The sequence below is a fragment of the Aspergillus campestris genome (genome assembly GCF_002847485.1).
Source record: "Aspergillus campestris IBT 28561 chromosome Unknown P168scaffold_5, whole genome shotgun sequence".
In the NCBI taxonomy this organism is placed as follows: domain Eukaryota; kingdom Fungi; phylum Ascomycota; class Eurotiomycetes; order Eurotiales; family Aspergillaceae; genus Aspergillus; species Aspergillus campestris.
Genome location: NW_020194340.1, coordinates 557,995 through 573,966, shown reverse-complemented (window position 1 = coordinate 573,966; position 15,972 = coordinate 557,995). Strand labels below are relative to the sequence as shown.

At 54.6% G+C, this 15,972-nt stretch overlaps 6 protein-coding genes and 2 non-coding genes across 8 annotated transcripts; 4 read left to right on the top strand and 4 right to left on the bottom strand.

Moving 5' to 3' along the window:
- Position 1: 1 nt before the first annotated feature.
- On the bottom strand, positions 2–2,866 carry P168DRAFT_289664 (MIF4G-domain-containing protein). Its single transcript, XM_024837053.1, has one exon. The coding sequence runs from the start codon at positions 2,748–2,750 to the stop codon at positions 156–158; it is 2,595 nt and encodes an 864-aa protein (XP_024693396.1). The 5' UTR covers positions 2,751–2,866; the 3' UTR covers positions 2–155.
- Positions 2,867–3,160: 294 nt separating this feature from the next.
- On the top strand, positions 3,161–3,457 carry P168DRAFT_317846 (dolichol phosphate-mannose biosynthesis regulatory protein; the record flags this gene model as incomplete). Its single annotated transcript, XM_024840145.1, has 2 exons — positions 3,161–3,217; positions 3,269–3,457. 2 exons carry the CDS (start codon positions 3,161–3,163, stop codon positions 3,455–3,457), a joined length of 246 nt encoding a protein of 81 aa, XP_024693395.1.
- A 2,127-nt stretch (positions 3,458–5,584) lies between these two features.
- On the top strand, positions 5,585–8,932 carry P168DRAFT_234471 (uncharacterized protein; the record flags this gene model as incomplete). Its single annotated transcript, XM_024833417.1, has 2 exons — positions 5,585–5,778; positions 5,845–8,932. 2 exons carry the CDS (start codon positions 5,585–5,587, stop codon positions 8,930–8,932), a joined length of 3,282 nt encoding a protein of 1,093 aa, XP_024693394.1.
- Positions 8,933–9,712: 780 nt separating this feature from the next.
- Positions 9,713–9,784, top strand: P168DRAFT_t93. Its single transcript has one exon. It is a non-coding gene; the product is annotated as a tRNA-Gln (tRNA).
- Positions 9,785–10,629: 845 nt separating this feature from the next.
- P168DRAFT_t88 lies at positions 10,630–10,701 on the bottom strand. Its single transcript has one exon. It is a non-coding gene; the product is annotated as a tRNA-Gln (tRNA).
- A 245-nt stretch (positions 10,702–10,946) lies between these two features.
- On the bottom strand, positions 10,947–12,444 carry P168DRAFT_139538 (uncharacterized protein). Its single transcript, XM_024832745.1, has 4 exons — positions 11,896–12,444; positions 11,508–11,813; positions 11,350–11,427; positions 10,947–11,288 (listed from the first exon to the last, which is right to left on the bottom strand). The coding sequence occupies exons 1-4, from the start codon at positions 12,099–12,101 to the stop codon at positions 11,156–11,158; spliced, it is 723 nt and encodes a 240-aa protein (XP_024693393.1). The 5' UTR covers positions 12,102–12,444; the 3' UTR covers positions 10,947–11,155.
- Positions 12,445–12,797: 353 nt separating this feature from the next.
- P168DRAFT_303947 (uncharacterized protein) lies at positions 12,798–13,798 on the bottom strand. Its single transcript, XM_024838803.1, has 3 exons — positions 13,405–13,798; positions 13,043–13,348; positions 12,798–12,987 (listed from the first exon to the last, which is right to left on the bottom strand). The coding sequence occupies exons 1-3, from the start codon at positions 13,523–13,525 to the stop codon at positions 12,851–12,853; spliced, it is 564 nt and encodes a 187-aa protein (XP_024693392.1). The 5' UTR covers positions 13,526–13,798; the 3' UTR covers positions 12,798–12,850.
- A 315-nt stretch (positions 13,799–14,113) lies between these two features.
- P168DRAFT_310338 (TatD family hydrolase) lies at positions 14,114–15,639 on the top strand (the record flags this gene model as incomplete). The annotated part of the gene is made up of 2 exons (XM_024839387.1): positions 14,114–14,663; positions 14,731–15,639. Exons 1-2 carry the CDS (start codon positions 14,607–14,609, stop codon positions 15,637–15,639), a joined length of 966 nt encoding a protein of 321 aa, XP_024693391.1. The 5' UTR covers positions 14,114–14,606.
- Between the last annotated feature and the right edge of the window lie 333 nt (positions 15,640–15,972).

Here is a 15,972-nt window from a genome sequence, read left to right as displayed (position 1 = left end):
ACCCTGTAATAATATTCTACCAGAGGATTCCCTTCCTATCCTATCATACTATCTTATCCTAACCCCCATACTCCTCCCAATACTACCAATAATACAATCCACTCCTTTCCATCTCATGTCCATTCTTCCAGCTCCCTATCCCCATACTATGCTACCTAATCGCGACAAACACTCCGACTCCGACTCCGACTAGGAGATCTCCGCCTCCGAGGCGGCGATCGCGACGGCGATAGCGAGTCGGAGTATCTTCGGCGTCTGGGTCCGTCCTTTGCTCGCGGTCCGTCTTTAGCTCGTGGTGGTGGAGAGCGAGATCGAGACAAAGACCGAGAACGAGATGGAGAAGGTGAGTCGCGACGGCCTGCGCGTCGAGGTGGGGAAGGACGTCTGCGCGGTGGGGTGATGGATCGCGAGTAGCTCCGTGCTCTGCGGCTGGATGGGCCGGGGCCTCCCTTGCGCGGCGGTGGACTGACGGAGCGGGAGGGCGAACGACGCGCGCGGTACGGGCTGCGGCTGCGGCTTGGGGACCGCGAGTCGTAGGACCGCGCGCGGGTGCGTCGTGGTGGGCTGCGCGACTTGGACACTGATGGCGAGCGGCTGTAGGTGACTGAGCGGCGGCGGCGGCTGCTCTTTGGTGGTGGGGAGCGCGACCGCGACGGCGTGTAGCTGTAGCTGCGCGAGGAGGCTGAGTAGGAGCGGCCTCGGCTGACGGAGCGGGCGGGGCGTCCGCGGCTTCGGGATGGCGAGCGCGAGCGCGAATACGATCTGGAGCGGGAAGACGGGCAGGTTGAGCATGATGCCGGGTGCGAGCTGACGGAGCTTGAGCGCGAGTCTGCGCTGGTGGCGCGGGCGGCTGGTAGTGCGGGGACGGTCGGCTTGGGGAGGTTCTTCAGGTGCTCGCGCATGTCCTCTGTCAGAACACCCAGTCCGATGCTGGTGAAGTAGTTGACGGAGAAGCGCGTCTTGCGGGGGTCGTCGAGCGGGAAGAGGCCCTCGAAGCTGGGGCGCAGGATCTCGTCTGCCGTCAGGCGCTGCTTGAGCTGCGGGAGGCCGAGGTGCTCGATTAGGTTCTGGAAGAGGATCTTGACGAAGATACGGCTGCTGGAGGTCGTCTCCTCTTCGTTCATGTGGATGACGGACATGACGTGCCATCCGATCGCGTCCGTGCTGAACATGTGTCCGAAGAAGGAGGCGATGTTGCGCAGCCGGTTGGTCTCGTAGCGGTGGATCGTGTCGTAGTATTTGGCAAAGGCGGCCTCGAACAGGTCCGACCAGAGACGGTTGATCTTGGCGAATCGCTCGCCGATCAGACCGTAGAACTTCGAGAATGTCCGTTCCTGCGAGCAACACTCGATGATCATCGACGGCAGCTCCGGCTCCAGGCCGGCCGGCAGGGAGATCTTCATCAGCTTGTGGCAGCATTCTTCGAAGTCGATACTGGACATGATTGTTAGGTAGATCGTTCGTCGCAGGTTGACGAGATCCGTGTTGCTCTGGTCCTTGATGTCCATCTGTTGCTCCTCGTCCGACTCCTCGTCGGAACTCTCGTCCGAGTCGGCCTCTTCGTCTTCGTCGCTGTCCTCACCCAGGATCTCCGCCTTCAGCCTTTTGTAGGCATCCTCGTGTTCCTCCCACTGGGGGTCGTATTTGAAGATGTTCAGGGTGTCCTGCGTCTCGAGCTCGTCGTCGAGACCGACCCGGTGGGTTATCTGGTCCTCCTCCTCGATCAGGTCCAACTCCTCTTTGACCGCCGGGTTGTCCTTGAAGCGATCCTTGCGGACCTGGAACAAAACCTCAATCATGTACTGCACTCGCTTATCAATGTCCGCCTCGTGGAGGATGTTCCGAAACTGATCGAACACGGCCAGGGCGATCGGGCCGCTCATGGCTTCCAGATGCTGCCCGACTTCCCTCGTCAAACCAACGGCGATCTCCACACTATCGTCCGTCGGCTTATGGAGCAACAGCAAGAGAATCTGGGCGGCAACCATCTCGTGCACCACCTGCTGGTTGCACAGGTGGGCGATAAACGTCGACGACGCGATACAGACAGCCTTGTCGTTTCGTTTAAACGCTTTGCGAAACTGCACGACCAACCGGTGAAGCAGCAGCTCGCCCACCTGCGGTAGCTTTGTGTTGACAATCGCCGCCATAGCAGCGTAAATCGGGGTGAAAGGCAAACTCGCCGCTTGGGCCTTCATGATACTCCGGCAGAACAGACCGCGACCGCGGACCAGGTTCTCGCTAAACAATTCCGGAACGATGAACTTAATGTTCGACACGTTCACCTTGTTGATGAGACCGTTGATCGACTTTTTCAACGCCTCCCACGCCATCCGCTGGTACTCCTTGCTCGTCTTGTCGGTGATCTGCGACTGCAGGGCGCGGAGTCGAGCCGGGGGAATGTACGTGCCGCCCGATCGCATGTTGAGGAGCTTCTCGTATTCCGCTTTGGCAGACGCCTGCTTCTCCTCCTCTGTCATGGGTTTGCGCGCGGCCTCCTGCTGCTCATGTTGACGCAGTCGCTCCGCCAGCTGCCGCTCTCTCTCGATGGCGCGGTCGGGGTCGATTCGCGGTACATCGCCGCCGTCTTCATTGTGGGTGTCCCCGGGAGGCGACCGGCGACGATTGGGCGAAGGAGATCGCGATGGAGGGGACCGTTTTCGCGATCCTGTGGGCTGAGGCGAGTAGGAGGCGCCTGGGGGAGGCGTCGGCACACGGACGGCGGACTGCAACACCACGGGGTCCGTCATTTTCCTGCGCCTTTAATCTTCCTCTTTCGGCTCGTATGTGGATGTATGGAGAATGGAATCCACGACCACACGGAAACGCTGTGAAAAGGAAAGGAAGGGGGTGACGGTGAGCTGATGGTCCGTCTCAAGAAATCGTGAGGCGGCGAAAAGGCAAGACGGCCGCTGGTCTTGGCCGGGAGTGTCACGTGACGCGCTCAGGAGTTGCGGCGCGGTGGCTTCTTGTGTTGGCGCGCTTTACGGAGTACGGGTCTTCCTCATCGTCAACTTGAAGCTCTCTCGTCGGTCGCGTGTGTTGCTTTTAGAAAGTGATTTCACTATGGTAAGAATTGATTTGTTTTTCTCCCAGCTGTACTTGGCTTTGTTTACAAAGAACTAACTGGTGGAAGCTGGGACAACTTGTAGGATCCGCCATGCTTTTGGCCGCAACCGCCATCTTCCTCTACTACACCACATGGACGCTGCTCATGGTAGGCTTCGCGCTCGGGTTCCCTACGATTACATACTGATTCTATTTCCAGCCGTTCGTCGATCCGGGCCACCCTCTGCATGACCTCTTCCCGCCCCGTGTTTGGGCCATCCGCATCCCCGTCATCCTGACTCTCCTGGGCTCCGCTGTCGTTGGAACGTTTATCGGCATTGTGATGATCAACAGCAACAAGAAGAAGGCCGCCAAGGCCAAGGCGGCAGCTGCGAAGAAGAAGACTTGAACGCGGATCCGAGGAAGAGGACCGTTGAGATGGGATAGGGTGAAGGGAGTGCCAAAGGTGGCTGACCCGAAAGTACCTACAGCTTCGGATGTGCCATCTGTCTGATATGACGTGTAACAATACCACTTTCTTTTTATTTTGGTTTCTTTCTTTCTTTCTTTCTTTCTGTCTTCCTGCACCAGCGTTTCGTTTTCACTGCATCGTCATAAAAGGGATAATGTACTGTCTCAAACGGAAAGAGACCAAAGATACGGAGACATCCCTCGATCTTCACCAATAATGACGGTGGGGAAGAGAGCGGATGGAAGCAGCCACTGAATTCAACCAGCCTTGTAGTAACAAGCCACTCCATTCAGGTGGTGAATTCCAGGCCACCCCTTCGTAAGGAACACCCGAAACCCCACGACGACACTTTCCTTGGCGTCGACTCCCATCCATCGCGTCATCGTTCAGTCACAGCCCGGGGGCGTGTACCAATGACGGACAGGGGCCTTACAGATGATGGGCGGTGCTGGACCCCTGCCATGCGACCCGTGACCGTGTCTCGAACGGAACCAGAGGACCTTTTCAACTACCGCAAGGGCGTTGGGCATTCCACCGGATCGTCAGACGGCTGATTGGGTCGACTCGAGTGGCGGCTAGGCCCGGAATATTGATGGAACGAGGATGAACCGGAGGAAGCTGGAGAGGCAAGAAACCTCGTTGATGACCGATTAGTCTCACAGCCTCATTTGTCAAGAATCTCCGGGTCATGACGATTGATGGTCATCCAGGGATCTTGCTGCTCTGGGCTCACTGGCTGCTCCGCCCAGGCGCATCACGTGGCAGCCTGCATTGGGACCGCGTGTGGTGTTTGGCTTGTTTGTTTCTATCACGACAACTCAGAGAGTCAAAAAGCGCAGTTACCCCTCATGACTGTACCAATCAATAGTACTCAACCGTTGAAGATATGGCTATGGTTGGTCCTTCATTTGCCAGGTAGTCAGTCTCAGACCTCGGATTGAGGGTTAAAGGCGCAGTAGTGAGCAGTTACTAGTCGGTGGTCGCAGGAGTCGATCCCCCACTGCAGGAGATGCGATAAGTCATTTGTTACGTATCGTGACAGTAGATACCATTATTACCGTACCTTGATACCATCCATCTCCCCAGCCATCCATTTCAGGTGTCTTCTCAGGTGTCTTGTAGATCAACCGATCATGGGAAAGAAGTGGAAAATACCGTCATTTTTAACTGTCAAGAAATATTAAACAAGTAGAAATATTGAACAAGTAGATGACCAAGATACCCTCGAGACCCAACAAACCAAATGATCACGATCCTTCGGGGATACCACCTGAGGGCCTCCTGAGGGTCCTGACAAAACGGTCATGCGGGGGATGTCTTACCTGATGATACAGATCAATACATACCAGATAGTCCCTGATACCGATACCGATAACAGATAACCAGTCAGCCCGATGTAGTCATCCAGACTCCTGACCTTCTTCTCCCCCTCTCCCACTCCCCCTCCTTCTTCCCTCTCTCTCTTCTTCTTCTCTGGACTACTTCTCTTGTCTACTTCGTCTATCCATCTTCACCTCTTAATGTACTAGTTCAAATCATCATCCCCACTTGTTGTTCTCTTGTAACTCTACTATACTAGCCGTATCTCGCCTCTGACGCTTGTTGTATCTCGGACATCGAAGCAGTGCTTCTCGGCCTGTCCAGACCTCCCGAGACCTCAGATCTACATCCTTCGCGTATCTTCAGAGTGCCTTTCACTCCAGGTACGCGACGCCACTGCGCTTGTTCCCGGGTGCTTTTGATAAGCCCTCGACAATCAACGGTTCTTCGTGTCGGTGGAAGCCTCGACACCGGTTATCTTTCACAGGTAGATCGTACGTCGCGTTTGACTCATCACATCTCCGTACCCCTTACCAGTGTCTCGAGGCTCTTGCTAACAGAGGTTGGTGGCGTTCCATAGTGCTCGCGGACTCGCTCCGATAGCATCATCTACCGTATCCCCTGCCTCGGTCGACCACGTCACCGGAGCCCTCGTCCTCCGTTCTCAGACCGATCCCGGGTCGTGGGAGCGGTCTTCCCCCTCGACATCTCATTGCCTCCCCGGAGGCAATCCCACCCATTTGTATGCCCCCGGTAGCCTCAGACGATCTTCTCAACCTGCAAAACCGGTCTCAAGCCGACCCGAGCCCGCTCCCCGAGGATCTGATTACGGTGAACCCGGAGAATGACCTGGGTGGGAGAAGCAAAAAGAAGGGGAAGAGCGGCAAAGGGAAAAGTAAAGCCGCCAAGGCGGCTGCAAAGCCCCCTCCGGACGACCTGTATGTGTCTGAACCCCGTTCACGGGAGGCTCAAGTGGCTGATCGTGGACCCATTTCCATCCACAGGATCGCAGCCTCGCCCCCGCTGCTGGAGCCGTCGTCATGTCCAGACCCCCCCTTACACCCCCCTGCAAACAATCATCATATAAACCAAATCTCCTCCCCAGTGCTTGATGCACTAGAATCGATGAGGGACACCCCCGATAACGATCTTACCTATCGTACGGATAAGTGGGCCAGGGCCATCCCCGTGGGCAAAAGCCCCCCGAACGATGCCGTGGACGGTGAGATGCCCAGCGGCTCCCCACTTGGCTTCCTCTCAACGGCGGACAAGGCAGGCTTCAGCAATCCGTCGTCGGCATCGCCCCCTGCCCGGACGAGGCCCCTCAGTTACGCGTCAGGCTACTCCAGCAACAACGACTTCTCTCGGCAGCAGTCGGTGGATCGCCCCAAAAGCTACTACTCTCTAAGCAATCCCGTCTCCACCCAGATGCCACCTCCGCCCCACCTACCGCAGCCGCACTTCTATCGGGCCCCGGAGATTGATCTCCCCATGTTCTCCGGGCAAGGCCGCGCCATGTCCGACGGTTACTCATTCTGTGCCTTTGACACCATCCCCAGTCCGTCGGCCAAACCGTCGCGGATGGGGGGCAATGTTCTCCTCGTCGGGTCCGACGGCGTCCTCGAGGTTCTCGCCATCGAGGACCGCAAGTCCCGCGGCGTGGGCAAGCTGAGCGGCCTCAATGGTCGGGTGGTGGATGCGAAAGTCCTACCGGGCGGCTCGTCGGATGATCCAGGGGTTCCACCGCGGCCGCATGTCGTCGTGATCATTCACGGGCCCTCGGGCCCCCCAGATGACGAAAGCCACGCCTCCTCCGCGGCGTCGGAGACACACGAGATCCCTGCCGCTGGCCGACAGGCAGATCACCCCCGCGATGAACCCAAATTTTACCAAACCCGGGTGGAAGTCTATTCGCTCCGGACAGGGGACCATGTCGCCACGCTGTTCACGACCAAGCCCACTCCGTGTCTGGATAATCTTCCTGGGCTGCCCGCGTTTGTGCCCCCACCATCAGGCAATCTGAAGCTCCTTGCGGGCGAGAGCCACGTCATCTTAGCATCGGGCGTCAGTGGGGAGGTCTACATCTACGCAGCGCATAGCTACCGGTGCCTGGGGAAGACGTGGACCAGCATCCAGCCCAAGGAAGCGCGGCGGTACTCGACGTCCTCCAGCTCCACTGACCCGGACGGATCGCGCACCGACTCGCCCAACGGTCCCGCCAACTTCGATGGCGCGATTCTTGCGCTGAAGGGCCGATGGTTGTCGGTGGTCCCACCGTCGGCGTCGGCCTATCGTCCATCCATCCGCGGGGTGGTCCCCCCGGCTCGTCTGCAGGGGAAAGTCTACGGGATCGAGACGCATAGCCCTCCGACAAAGCCAACCGTCAACTGTGACGCGGATGTCGGGGACGGTGAGAGCCTGTTCGACAAGCTGGCCCGGGGCGTCACGCAGGAGTTTGTCCGCGGCGCGCGGTGGGTCGGCGACCAGTCGCTGCAGGCCTGGAACAATTACTGGAACAAGGAGCAGCAGGCTGGACCCCCGGCGGCGCGGCGCTCCCCGCACATGCCCGACCTTCCCCAGCCCGGCTACGGTCTGTTCCCACCCACCCATGCCCAGGAGACCCCGACCGTGGCCGAGCCGGACCTGGTATCCATTGTGGACCTGAAACGGCTCGAGGATACCGGGGACGCCCGGAACGCACTGCTCAATCCCCTAGCGACCTTCCCGGTCCCGAACGGATGCAGTTTCCTATCGTTCTCCCCCAACGGGCTGATGCTCCTCACGGCCAGCAAGAAGGGGGATGTCCAATACGTCTGGGACCTTCTGCAGGTCAAGATCTGTCGCGCAGGCGCCTTTTTGACCGACGACGCCCCGCCACCCGGCCCCAATGTGCGCCAGATCGCGCGGTATCCCCGGCTGACCACGTCGCAGATCGTGGACGTGATCTGGTACCCGCCGTCCGGGGAACGGCTGGCGGTGATTACCCGGAAGGGGACGGTCCACGTCTTCGATCTGCCGCGGAGTGCCTTCCAGTGGCCCCCGTTCCGTCGGGCTCGCCCACCGCCCAGCAAAACCCCCGTCCCCGACCCGGCCACCGACGAACTGGCGGACCGCGCCGCCGGCAAAAACGCGCTGTCTGCGGCGATCAAACTGGTCGGGGGCAAGACGCAACCCATCCTGGCCGCCGTCCGCGGTCGGACGCCGTCGGTCGGGGCGGCTTTACCCGCCGTCGGGGGGTTTTCGTCCGCCGCCGGAGTCCGCGGCGGGAAGGTCGTGGCGGCCGGTCTCAGCAAATCCATGGGGGCCGCCTCGGGGACCGTCAACACCCTGCGGCACGTGGGCGAAAACCGCCTGCACCTAGCGGGGCTGAGTCGCGATCCGTCCCCGGGTCGCGTGGTCTGGATCAACCACCGCGGGCTGCCCTTCTTAGGCTTGGTGGACTATGGGTTCTTCCGGCTGTATCGGGTGCGGCGGTCCTTGTCTCCCCAGAAGCCCCGGCACCTCCAATCAGTGATCGGCAGCAAGGAGATCGAGTACCGTCTGCCGCCCACGCTGCAGAGTACGTGCGGCCCCCTGTCGATTCGGACCTTTCCTCCGGGGCCCGTCGCCTGCGCTCCGTTGGCTTTGCCGTCGGCGAATTCCCGGCCGTCGCCGGCGAGCAAGTCGAAGTGCCAGCCCCTCTCCCAGGCGGAGATTGAGACCAACGCGCCGTATCAGCCGTTCCACACCGATCAGCGCGTGAGCCTCTACATCTACACCGAGACGGCCGAGACAGACGAGCCTCTGGTCCCCACGGGGCAGTGGGTCTTTGGCGACGATATGGCGACGTCCAAGCTGCACGTGCGACCCTTCAGCTCCGGTGGCGACGAGGAGGCGGACGACGAGGGCGACGTGATGCACGGGCAGCGCCCCGGCTTGGGCAGCGGGATGGAGAACCACATCCGTCTGGGCAATAGCACCGGCCACGGCGAAGAGGTGGTCATCACCACGCGCCGGAAGAAGAAGCGCTTCCCCTCGACGACGTCGGGCGCGGACGAAGGGTTCTTCGAAGACGACTGCGACGTGGTAGACTGGCCCGAGAACCGTGTATAACCTCGGTCTTTATTTCGGCGGGGTGTGATTGACCTGATTTATTGATTGGGATTTGGGACCATAATCAGACTTAGACAGTATACGGGGTTTGGCGTTCTGAATTGGGTGACTGATGTACACTGATATTGGATATTGGATATTGGATATTGAAACTCGTCCTGACGGATTGGTTGACTGATCGATCGATTGATGATGAAATTGTGTGGGCTGAGTCCACCTTACCTTCGTTTTGCGCTGGCGTGCTTGGTTCATCTATCTGTCACACAACCATACCCTAGTTAAATCTCATAGAATTTTGAGACTATCCGGTCGTGATCGTTCGTAGATTGTAGACTGGAATTCACGGTGGATATTATGAATTCTCCACATGCTTGAACTACCGCATTTTGAACTAGATGAATCCACTCGCTTGATCCATCCATCTTTGCGAGGCCACATTCTTGAATACCTGGTCTGGTCAACTGGTTGTGATTTTCTATTGAACCTGGGTCTTGGTTGGATAGTGAGTGATACACGATATATATACTGGAATCCATCAACAGTGATCAGACCAACAAACATCCAAAAAGACCAACAAGTGGTTTGAAACATACTATGTTAGCTAATAGCTCTTATACTACATATATGACCATACCACTTAAACCACCAGTTTCGCATAATCATAGAAACACTGCATGGTATTGACACATATGATGGACATACTACCCAGTTTCGATTGACATTAATTAATATAGTATGCAGGACATATACCGGACACCCCCAGCAGTATAATATACAAACGGTCCTGTGGTCTAGTGGTCATGACGTCGGATTCTGATTCCGTAAGCCCCGGTTCAATTCCGGGCAGGACCTCTTCTTTTTCTTTTTTGGTTTTTTCTGCCCATTCTCCTGTGACGGTGGATGGAGTTGCCTATTCATTTTCTTTTATTTTGGTTTCTTTTGTATGGTGGGTCGGTTATGATTGTCGGTGAGGTTCATGTTGTTAAGTGTATGAATAAATGTTTGATTCGCGCATATAGTTAGTACCTGCGAAGTAGTTTATAGTAATAATGCCCTGTCTACTCCCGTGTCTGGAGAGAAGATTCATTCGAACCTCATGTGAGACATGTTTTTCTTTCCTGATAGCTACAGTATCCGAACCCTTGCATACTATATGTGGTTCTCTTCCAACAACAAGACCACCATGTCATAGTACAGTCTGCACGTACACTTCTTTGCTGCACGGCATGCTATGCTATGCCACCTAGAGAAGCCTGCGACACGTATAGTAGACCCTGTGCTTCTTGTGACAGACATAAATTTCCATGTATACCATGGGGTAGCCCGTACCTGCTCAGCTGCGGCCCTTCTTTGTCATGTGAAGTGATCCAGGTGGGTAGGCAGGTATATTCAGACTCTCCGCAGCTGGTGGGAGGCACGAGGATACAATGCAGGACATATATTTAGGAGGGTTCATCACTTAGAAAGCATCACAAGCCATGATACCAACACAAACAGAGTATATTAGTATCCACAAGTAGAGCCATGACAACAATATTCAAATAGATACAGCCCAAGGAGCCCCGCGATGAAGGGACCCCGCCCTAGCACCGTTCATTAACCCGAAAGTAACACAAAGAAAAAATACGAGCAGACTAGAATGCAACAACCAAAAGAAGTAGAAGAAAAGAAAAAAAAAATCAAAAAAGAAAAAGAAGAGGTCCTGCCCGGAATTGAACCGGGGCTTACGGAATCAGAATCCGACGTCATGACCACTAGACCACAGGACCGTTTGTTGATTGGGCAGATAGTTTCTGGTACTATCAGCGGATGTGTCTGCCTATTATCTCCTGCCCTAAATCGGGCTGTTTACCCGTATCTGGGTTTGATTGGGGTCGATTTTCAGAGTGATACTGGTAGATTCAACTAGATGTGTTGACTGAATTACATTCACTATTTCGAGGCAGTGACTGGATCTTCAGCTTTTCTCTCTCCTTCTATGGAAAATCATCTTGTTTGCAGATTAGTGGTAATACCAATGCTTTGGTTCTTGACGATATGTCTGGTTTTGCCTCTAGATATATAGTGCTATCAATCGTTGGATGTCTTACCTAGGCATCTACCTCAGGGACGGTAGCTGGAAAAAATAGTAACATCTAATTGCAAGCCATGAAAAATGTAGTCAATAAATTACCGCTAGACTCAAGTAGACTTCTCTTATAGATAGCCCAATACCTACCTGAGTTAATCCGTCTCATCCATCTCACGATTATCTAGCCCCCACTCGTAAAAGATAGACGTATATTTGCTCCCGAAGTAGAAATCCTTCGCACTCTCTTCTGAAACAAAGTAGCAATTATCGAAGTCGATCAAATAGCTAGACTGCGTCTTAGCCCAGGACATTGCCATCATTGACTGACAAGGGAAGGAGAGCAAACCATTTCCCCTTTTCGCTATCCCAGATTATATTCCGAAAGCCGGGGTCTCCGTGGTGGATGCCACAGCGGATGAGGTCTCTGCAATAACGATCAATCAATATTAACTCAATACCAAAACAATCTCGCGGTATGATGATTGGGAAGAAGGAATGACTTACAAAAAAGCCTCCTTGAAAGCCCCTCGTACCCGATCTCGTTCTCCGCGCTCAAATGCCCAAAAGTCACAGATATCAGTCCCCGACAGCCTCTCCATAAATATAAAAGTGATACACCCGTTAGGAACCCACAGGTTTTCTGTCTGCGTGCCACAACACCAGTATATCAGACGCGCTGTGGAAGCACAGTTCTTCTCATATAACTGGTCCAGAGCACAACATTCGGTTACAGCCATGGGGGAGCGTCTTGGATCTGCTTCTATTGCGCGAGTGGCGGGATCGGGGTGGACGAGCCTATCTGCTGACATTCTAGATAGTTAGATTGGAATGCATGGTATCAAGGGGCTGAGAAAGCTAGGCTCCAACACGGGAAACGTAGGTAAGTACGTACTGAGCGCGAATTTTGAGAACAGCTTCGTGGCCAGTATCGGGAGTGACCTGCACACAGTCGTAAATTTGGCGAATCTCGTGATAAGGACTGTCGCGATCGTATGCAGCTTGGGCTATTCTCTTTCCTAGTTTCCATCTGTCGCCGTTAGGTAGGTCGATTGTTTCGTCTTCGAGGTGGAGGTCGAATGGGCTGCGGCGTTTGGTCATTTTTTACTATGAGGTGTTGCGAGGGAGTTATGTAGAGCATGTAGAGAGGAATGACTAGTAATGCTTGTCTTTGTCTTGTTGTTGCCTGAAGAAATATGACTGTTGGTGGAGTACATGTTATGTAGACGCGCCAAGATCTCGGGCCCTCCGCAGAATGGGAACAGATGTCCAACATTGAATTAATCCTAATATCCACGATGTGATCTAAACTCTGTTTTGAACTATCCTGCTTGGTATTTATCTACATACCTCCATCCTACCCATCTGCCTGGGGTAATTAGGTATGTAGGCGGCGCCAAATGAACAGATGAAATAGATGTGTACCTCAGCGCACCGACCGAGACCTGCAGCTCAGTGCATGTCATATCATATCGAGGACTGCATTGGCAGATGGTCGGATTGGCACATGGTTGCGTGATCGGTCGGCTGTCCGGAGTGTTATATCTGGGGTCTTATTATGCGGGGTGATCGGCGGTGGTCTGTGTTGGAGTGGAGGTCCGTTGATCTGCTGTCAATCATGAATTTTTTTTTGGATATATTAGGTATTGTATTTTGGTTGATTTATTTATTTTGTATCGATGGATGGTAGACAATTACGAAAATACAAGACAATGCAAGACAATGCGACTAGGATTATTAGAACAGGCTATTGATATCAGGATAAAACACCGTATTGAACGCAGATTATGCTCTCCTCATTCTTCCATCTCTTCATACTGCGGGGAAATATTCATGGTCTGACCAATCCCTTACAGAGCCCAGGCAGCCAGAGCGAAGCCAACCAGACCGGCAGCGGACGCGCCGACCGTGAGCTGACCGGCGGCGGCCGCATTGGGAGTCTCGGAGGCAGAGGGGGCGGAGCTGGACTTGGAGCCCGACTTGGAGCCTGTATTTGGTTAGTGAGCATATGAAAGAGGGGGGAATGAAGAAAAAAAACATACTGTCGTCAGAGTCTTTGTCAGAGTCCTTGTCAGAGTCTTTGTCGTCCGACGAGCTGCCATCGGTAGCGGTGGCATCGGCGTCCTTGGCGCTCGTGGCGGTGCTACCGCTGGAACCAGTAGCGCTGGCAGGGAAGAAGTGGCTGCTGTAGCACTTGGACTGGCAAGCGGCGTACTTGTCGGTATCCTGGGGGGAGCCGGAGCCCTGGGGACAGGCGGCGACGCAGCTGGTGGTGTCGTTGGCCTGGGAGTCGCTGGGGCAGGGGACCTTGTAGCAGGCGGCCATGCAGCAGACCTCCTTCTGGTCGCCTATAAAATGTTATGAATAATCTCCTTGATTGTAAGAGAACGAAGAGATAACTCACACTTAGCAGCGCACTTGGCCTCGGGGGTGAGGGTGGCAGTGGGAGCAGCGGCCTCCGAGCCGGTGGAGGACTGGGCGACGGCCACAGCGACCAGAGAAGCGAGAACAAGGCTGAGCTTCATGTTGAAGGTTTGAAGAGACTGGAGATAATATTACTATTAAGGGTAGATTAGAGGAAGTAGATGAAAACGGAGGACTTCAAACGAGTGAAGAGGAAAGAGTCAAACGAAAGACGGATGGAGAGGAAGAGAGAAGAGAAGAGAGAGAGAGAGAGAAAGAAAAAGCGAGAGAAAGGAGAAGAGTTTGGTATAAATAACCATCACAAACCGGAGTGACAGCGCGGTGGCCAACGGGGTTAGTCGCAGCGCCTCTTCATTAGCGGGGTTTCACTTCAGCCTGGCAGCAAATGGGCCGATTGATTGAAATAATCGATCATTCTCATGAGATATATCTTTGTTCTTATATGTTTATTTATCTATATGGATATTTCTAAGATTGGAGATAGATAGATATACATATATATATCTTCATATACATATATATACATCTACTCTGCACTGAATATCAAAACATAGAAAGACCAAAGAGAGAAGTCTGGGGACAACAAACATGACTAACCCGATTCAGACGCCCTATTAATATCTTCAATCTTGCAGTCTCATCTCCACCTCAAACTCTGCATTTCCATCTTTCGTACTAGTGCTGTATGGTCTGGTATCACTTTCTCTCTGTCTCTCTCTTCATCCATGGTCTCACTCTGTACGATTGGACTAGACTCGACTGGGTCGACTGGTCATTCCTTGCTTGTCACCTCTAGCTGCAGCAATCCGGTGCATTCAAGCCAACCCTAGACTTGGCTCGGACCTATTTGCTCCATCTCTCTCTACCTGGACTCGGACGATCAGTGTTTACCTACTTATCTAGTACATCTAGTACTATTTGGACTATCGAGCTATCTACTATCTACGATCTACCATCATTGATAGGCCAAACATCCTCTCCACTCGGCTTCGCTACCCGTGCCGATCTCTCGCTTCCTGTCTGTCTCCACTACCCATCCCAACCCCAACAACCCCAATGACTCGCCAAGTCGTGTCCCCGATCCACTCGTGGAGAAATCCTGCAGTCATGGCAGACCTGGCAACGGGATCACAGTGTCTTTGACCAACGATACAACGCTCGAAAAGATCGTCTAGCCCCAACATGTCACAACAGTCACAACAGTCGCAACACCCCAACCCCCCCTTGCGATTCGCCGACGTGAGTCCTGTTCTATCGCCCCTCTAACTATCGCCATCTCGCGGACGTGACTAAGAAATGATCCGAGGTGGCCGTCACCTTCACGGCAGACCAATTCCAAGGCATCTACCGCGGCAAGAGATACCATGATCCCGACTTTGCACAGGTCTTGCAGCGCGCCCGAGACTATGGCTGCGAGCGCGTCATGTTGACCACCATGACCCTCGCTGGCGCCCACGCCAATCTGGAAGTCGCCAGGGAGTTCTCCGACATGTGTACAGTGACCCTCGGTGTGCACCCCTACCACGCGGGCGAGATCTACGCTGTCGACGGAAAGGCACACCTGCAAGAGCTGCGGGAGCTAGGTGTCGCTCTCCTCGCCGAAGGTCCGTTGTCGCCGCTGGTGGCGTTTGGCGAGATCGGTCTCGACTACGACTATCTCAACCGCGCCGACAAAGACACCCAGCAGCGCGCATTTCGCGACCAGCTCGACCTCGCCGTCGAGCTGCAGTTGCCCCTCTTCCTGCACGTGCGCGAGTCCTGCGCCGACTTTGTCGACATCATCACCCCCTACCTGCCCCGGCTGCCGCGCGGCGGGCTCGTCCACTCCTTTGCCGGGACCGCAGACGAGATGCACCAGCTCGTCGACCTCGGGCTGGAGATCAGTGTCAACGGGGTGTGTTTCCGCACCGACGCGCAGCTCGACATGGTGCGCCAGATCCCGCTCGACAAGCTCCATCTTGAGACCGACGCCCCGTGGTGTGAGGTTCTGGCTACCGATGAGAAGATTGCACCCTACTTGGCGGATGCGCGACCGCAGCCGCCGTCGCGCAAGCACAACAAGTTCCTCCCGGGCCAGATGGTCAAGACCCGGAATGAAAGCTGTACTATTGAGCGTGTGGCCCTGGTGGTTGCGGGCTTGAAGGGAGTGGCCGTCGAAGAGGTGGCGCAGGCTGCCTGGAATAACAGCGTGCGTCTGTTTGGGCTGCACGTGTAGCCCATCGTGGCTTGTATAAAGCATCTCTACATGTTGATAGATCCTAGACTAGAATTAGAATTGAGCAGTGATGTCTGCATATGTATTACACTCACTCATTGGAATTACAAGGATAATGTATTCTAATGATTATTAGTTAGTTGATTGAAGTCTATTAGGGAACAATGCTGTAGTGTAGTGACATCCTCTCTTTATCAATCCAATGCAAACACCCCAAACATCACATGACACCGCGATACCGCGACGCGCCTACTGCAATGAAGTCACCACAACTTCCAGAAACACCACAACCAGCGAGGTCGCCATGTCCGACTATGACGATTATTTCGACGA

Bases quoted from the DNA above. Each gene is read 5' to 3' on its own strand.
- P168DRAFT_289664 (XM_024837053.1), bottom strand. From the start codon at position 2,750: ATGACGGACCCCGTGGTGTTGCAGTCCGCCGTCCGTGTGCCGACGCCT.
- P168DRAFT_139538 (XM_024832745.1), bottom strand. From the start codon at position 12,101: ATGACCAAACGCCGCAGCCCATTCGACCTCCACCTCGAAGACGAAACA. The intron at 11,428-11,507 runs GTAAGTCATTCC...TCGTTATTGCAG, and splicing joins GCTTTCAAGGAGGCTTTTTT to AGACCTCATCCGCTGTGGCA. The intron at 11,289-11,349 runs GTTTGCTCTCCT...GACGCAGTCTAG, and splicing joins GATAGCGAAAAGGGGAAATG to CTATTTGATCGACTTCGATA.
- P168DRAFT_303947 (XM_024838803.1), bottom strand. From the start codon at position 13,525: ATGAAGCTCAGCCTTGTTCTCGCTTCTCTGGTCGCTGTGGCCGTCGCC. The intron at 13,349-13,404 runs GTGAGTTATCTC...AACATTTTATAG, and splicing joins GGCCAAGTGCGCTGCTAAGT to GCGACCAGAAGGAGGTCTGC. The intron at 12,988-13,042 runs GTATGTTTTTTT...AACCAAATACAG, and splicing joins TGACAAAGACTCTGACGACA to GCTCCAAGTCGGGCTCCAAG.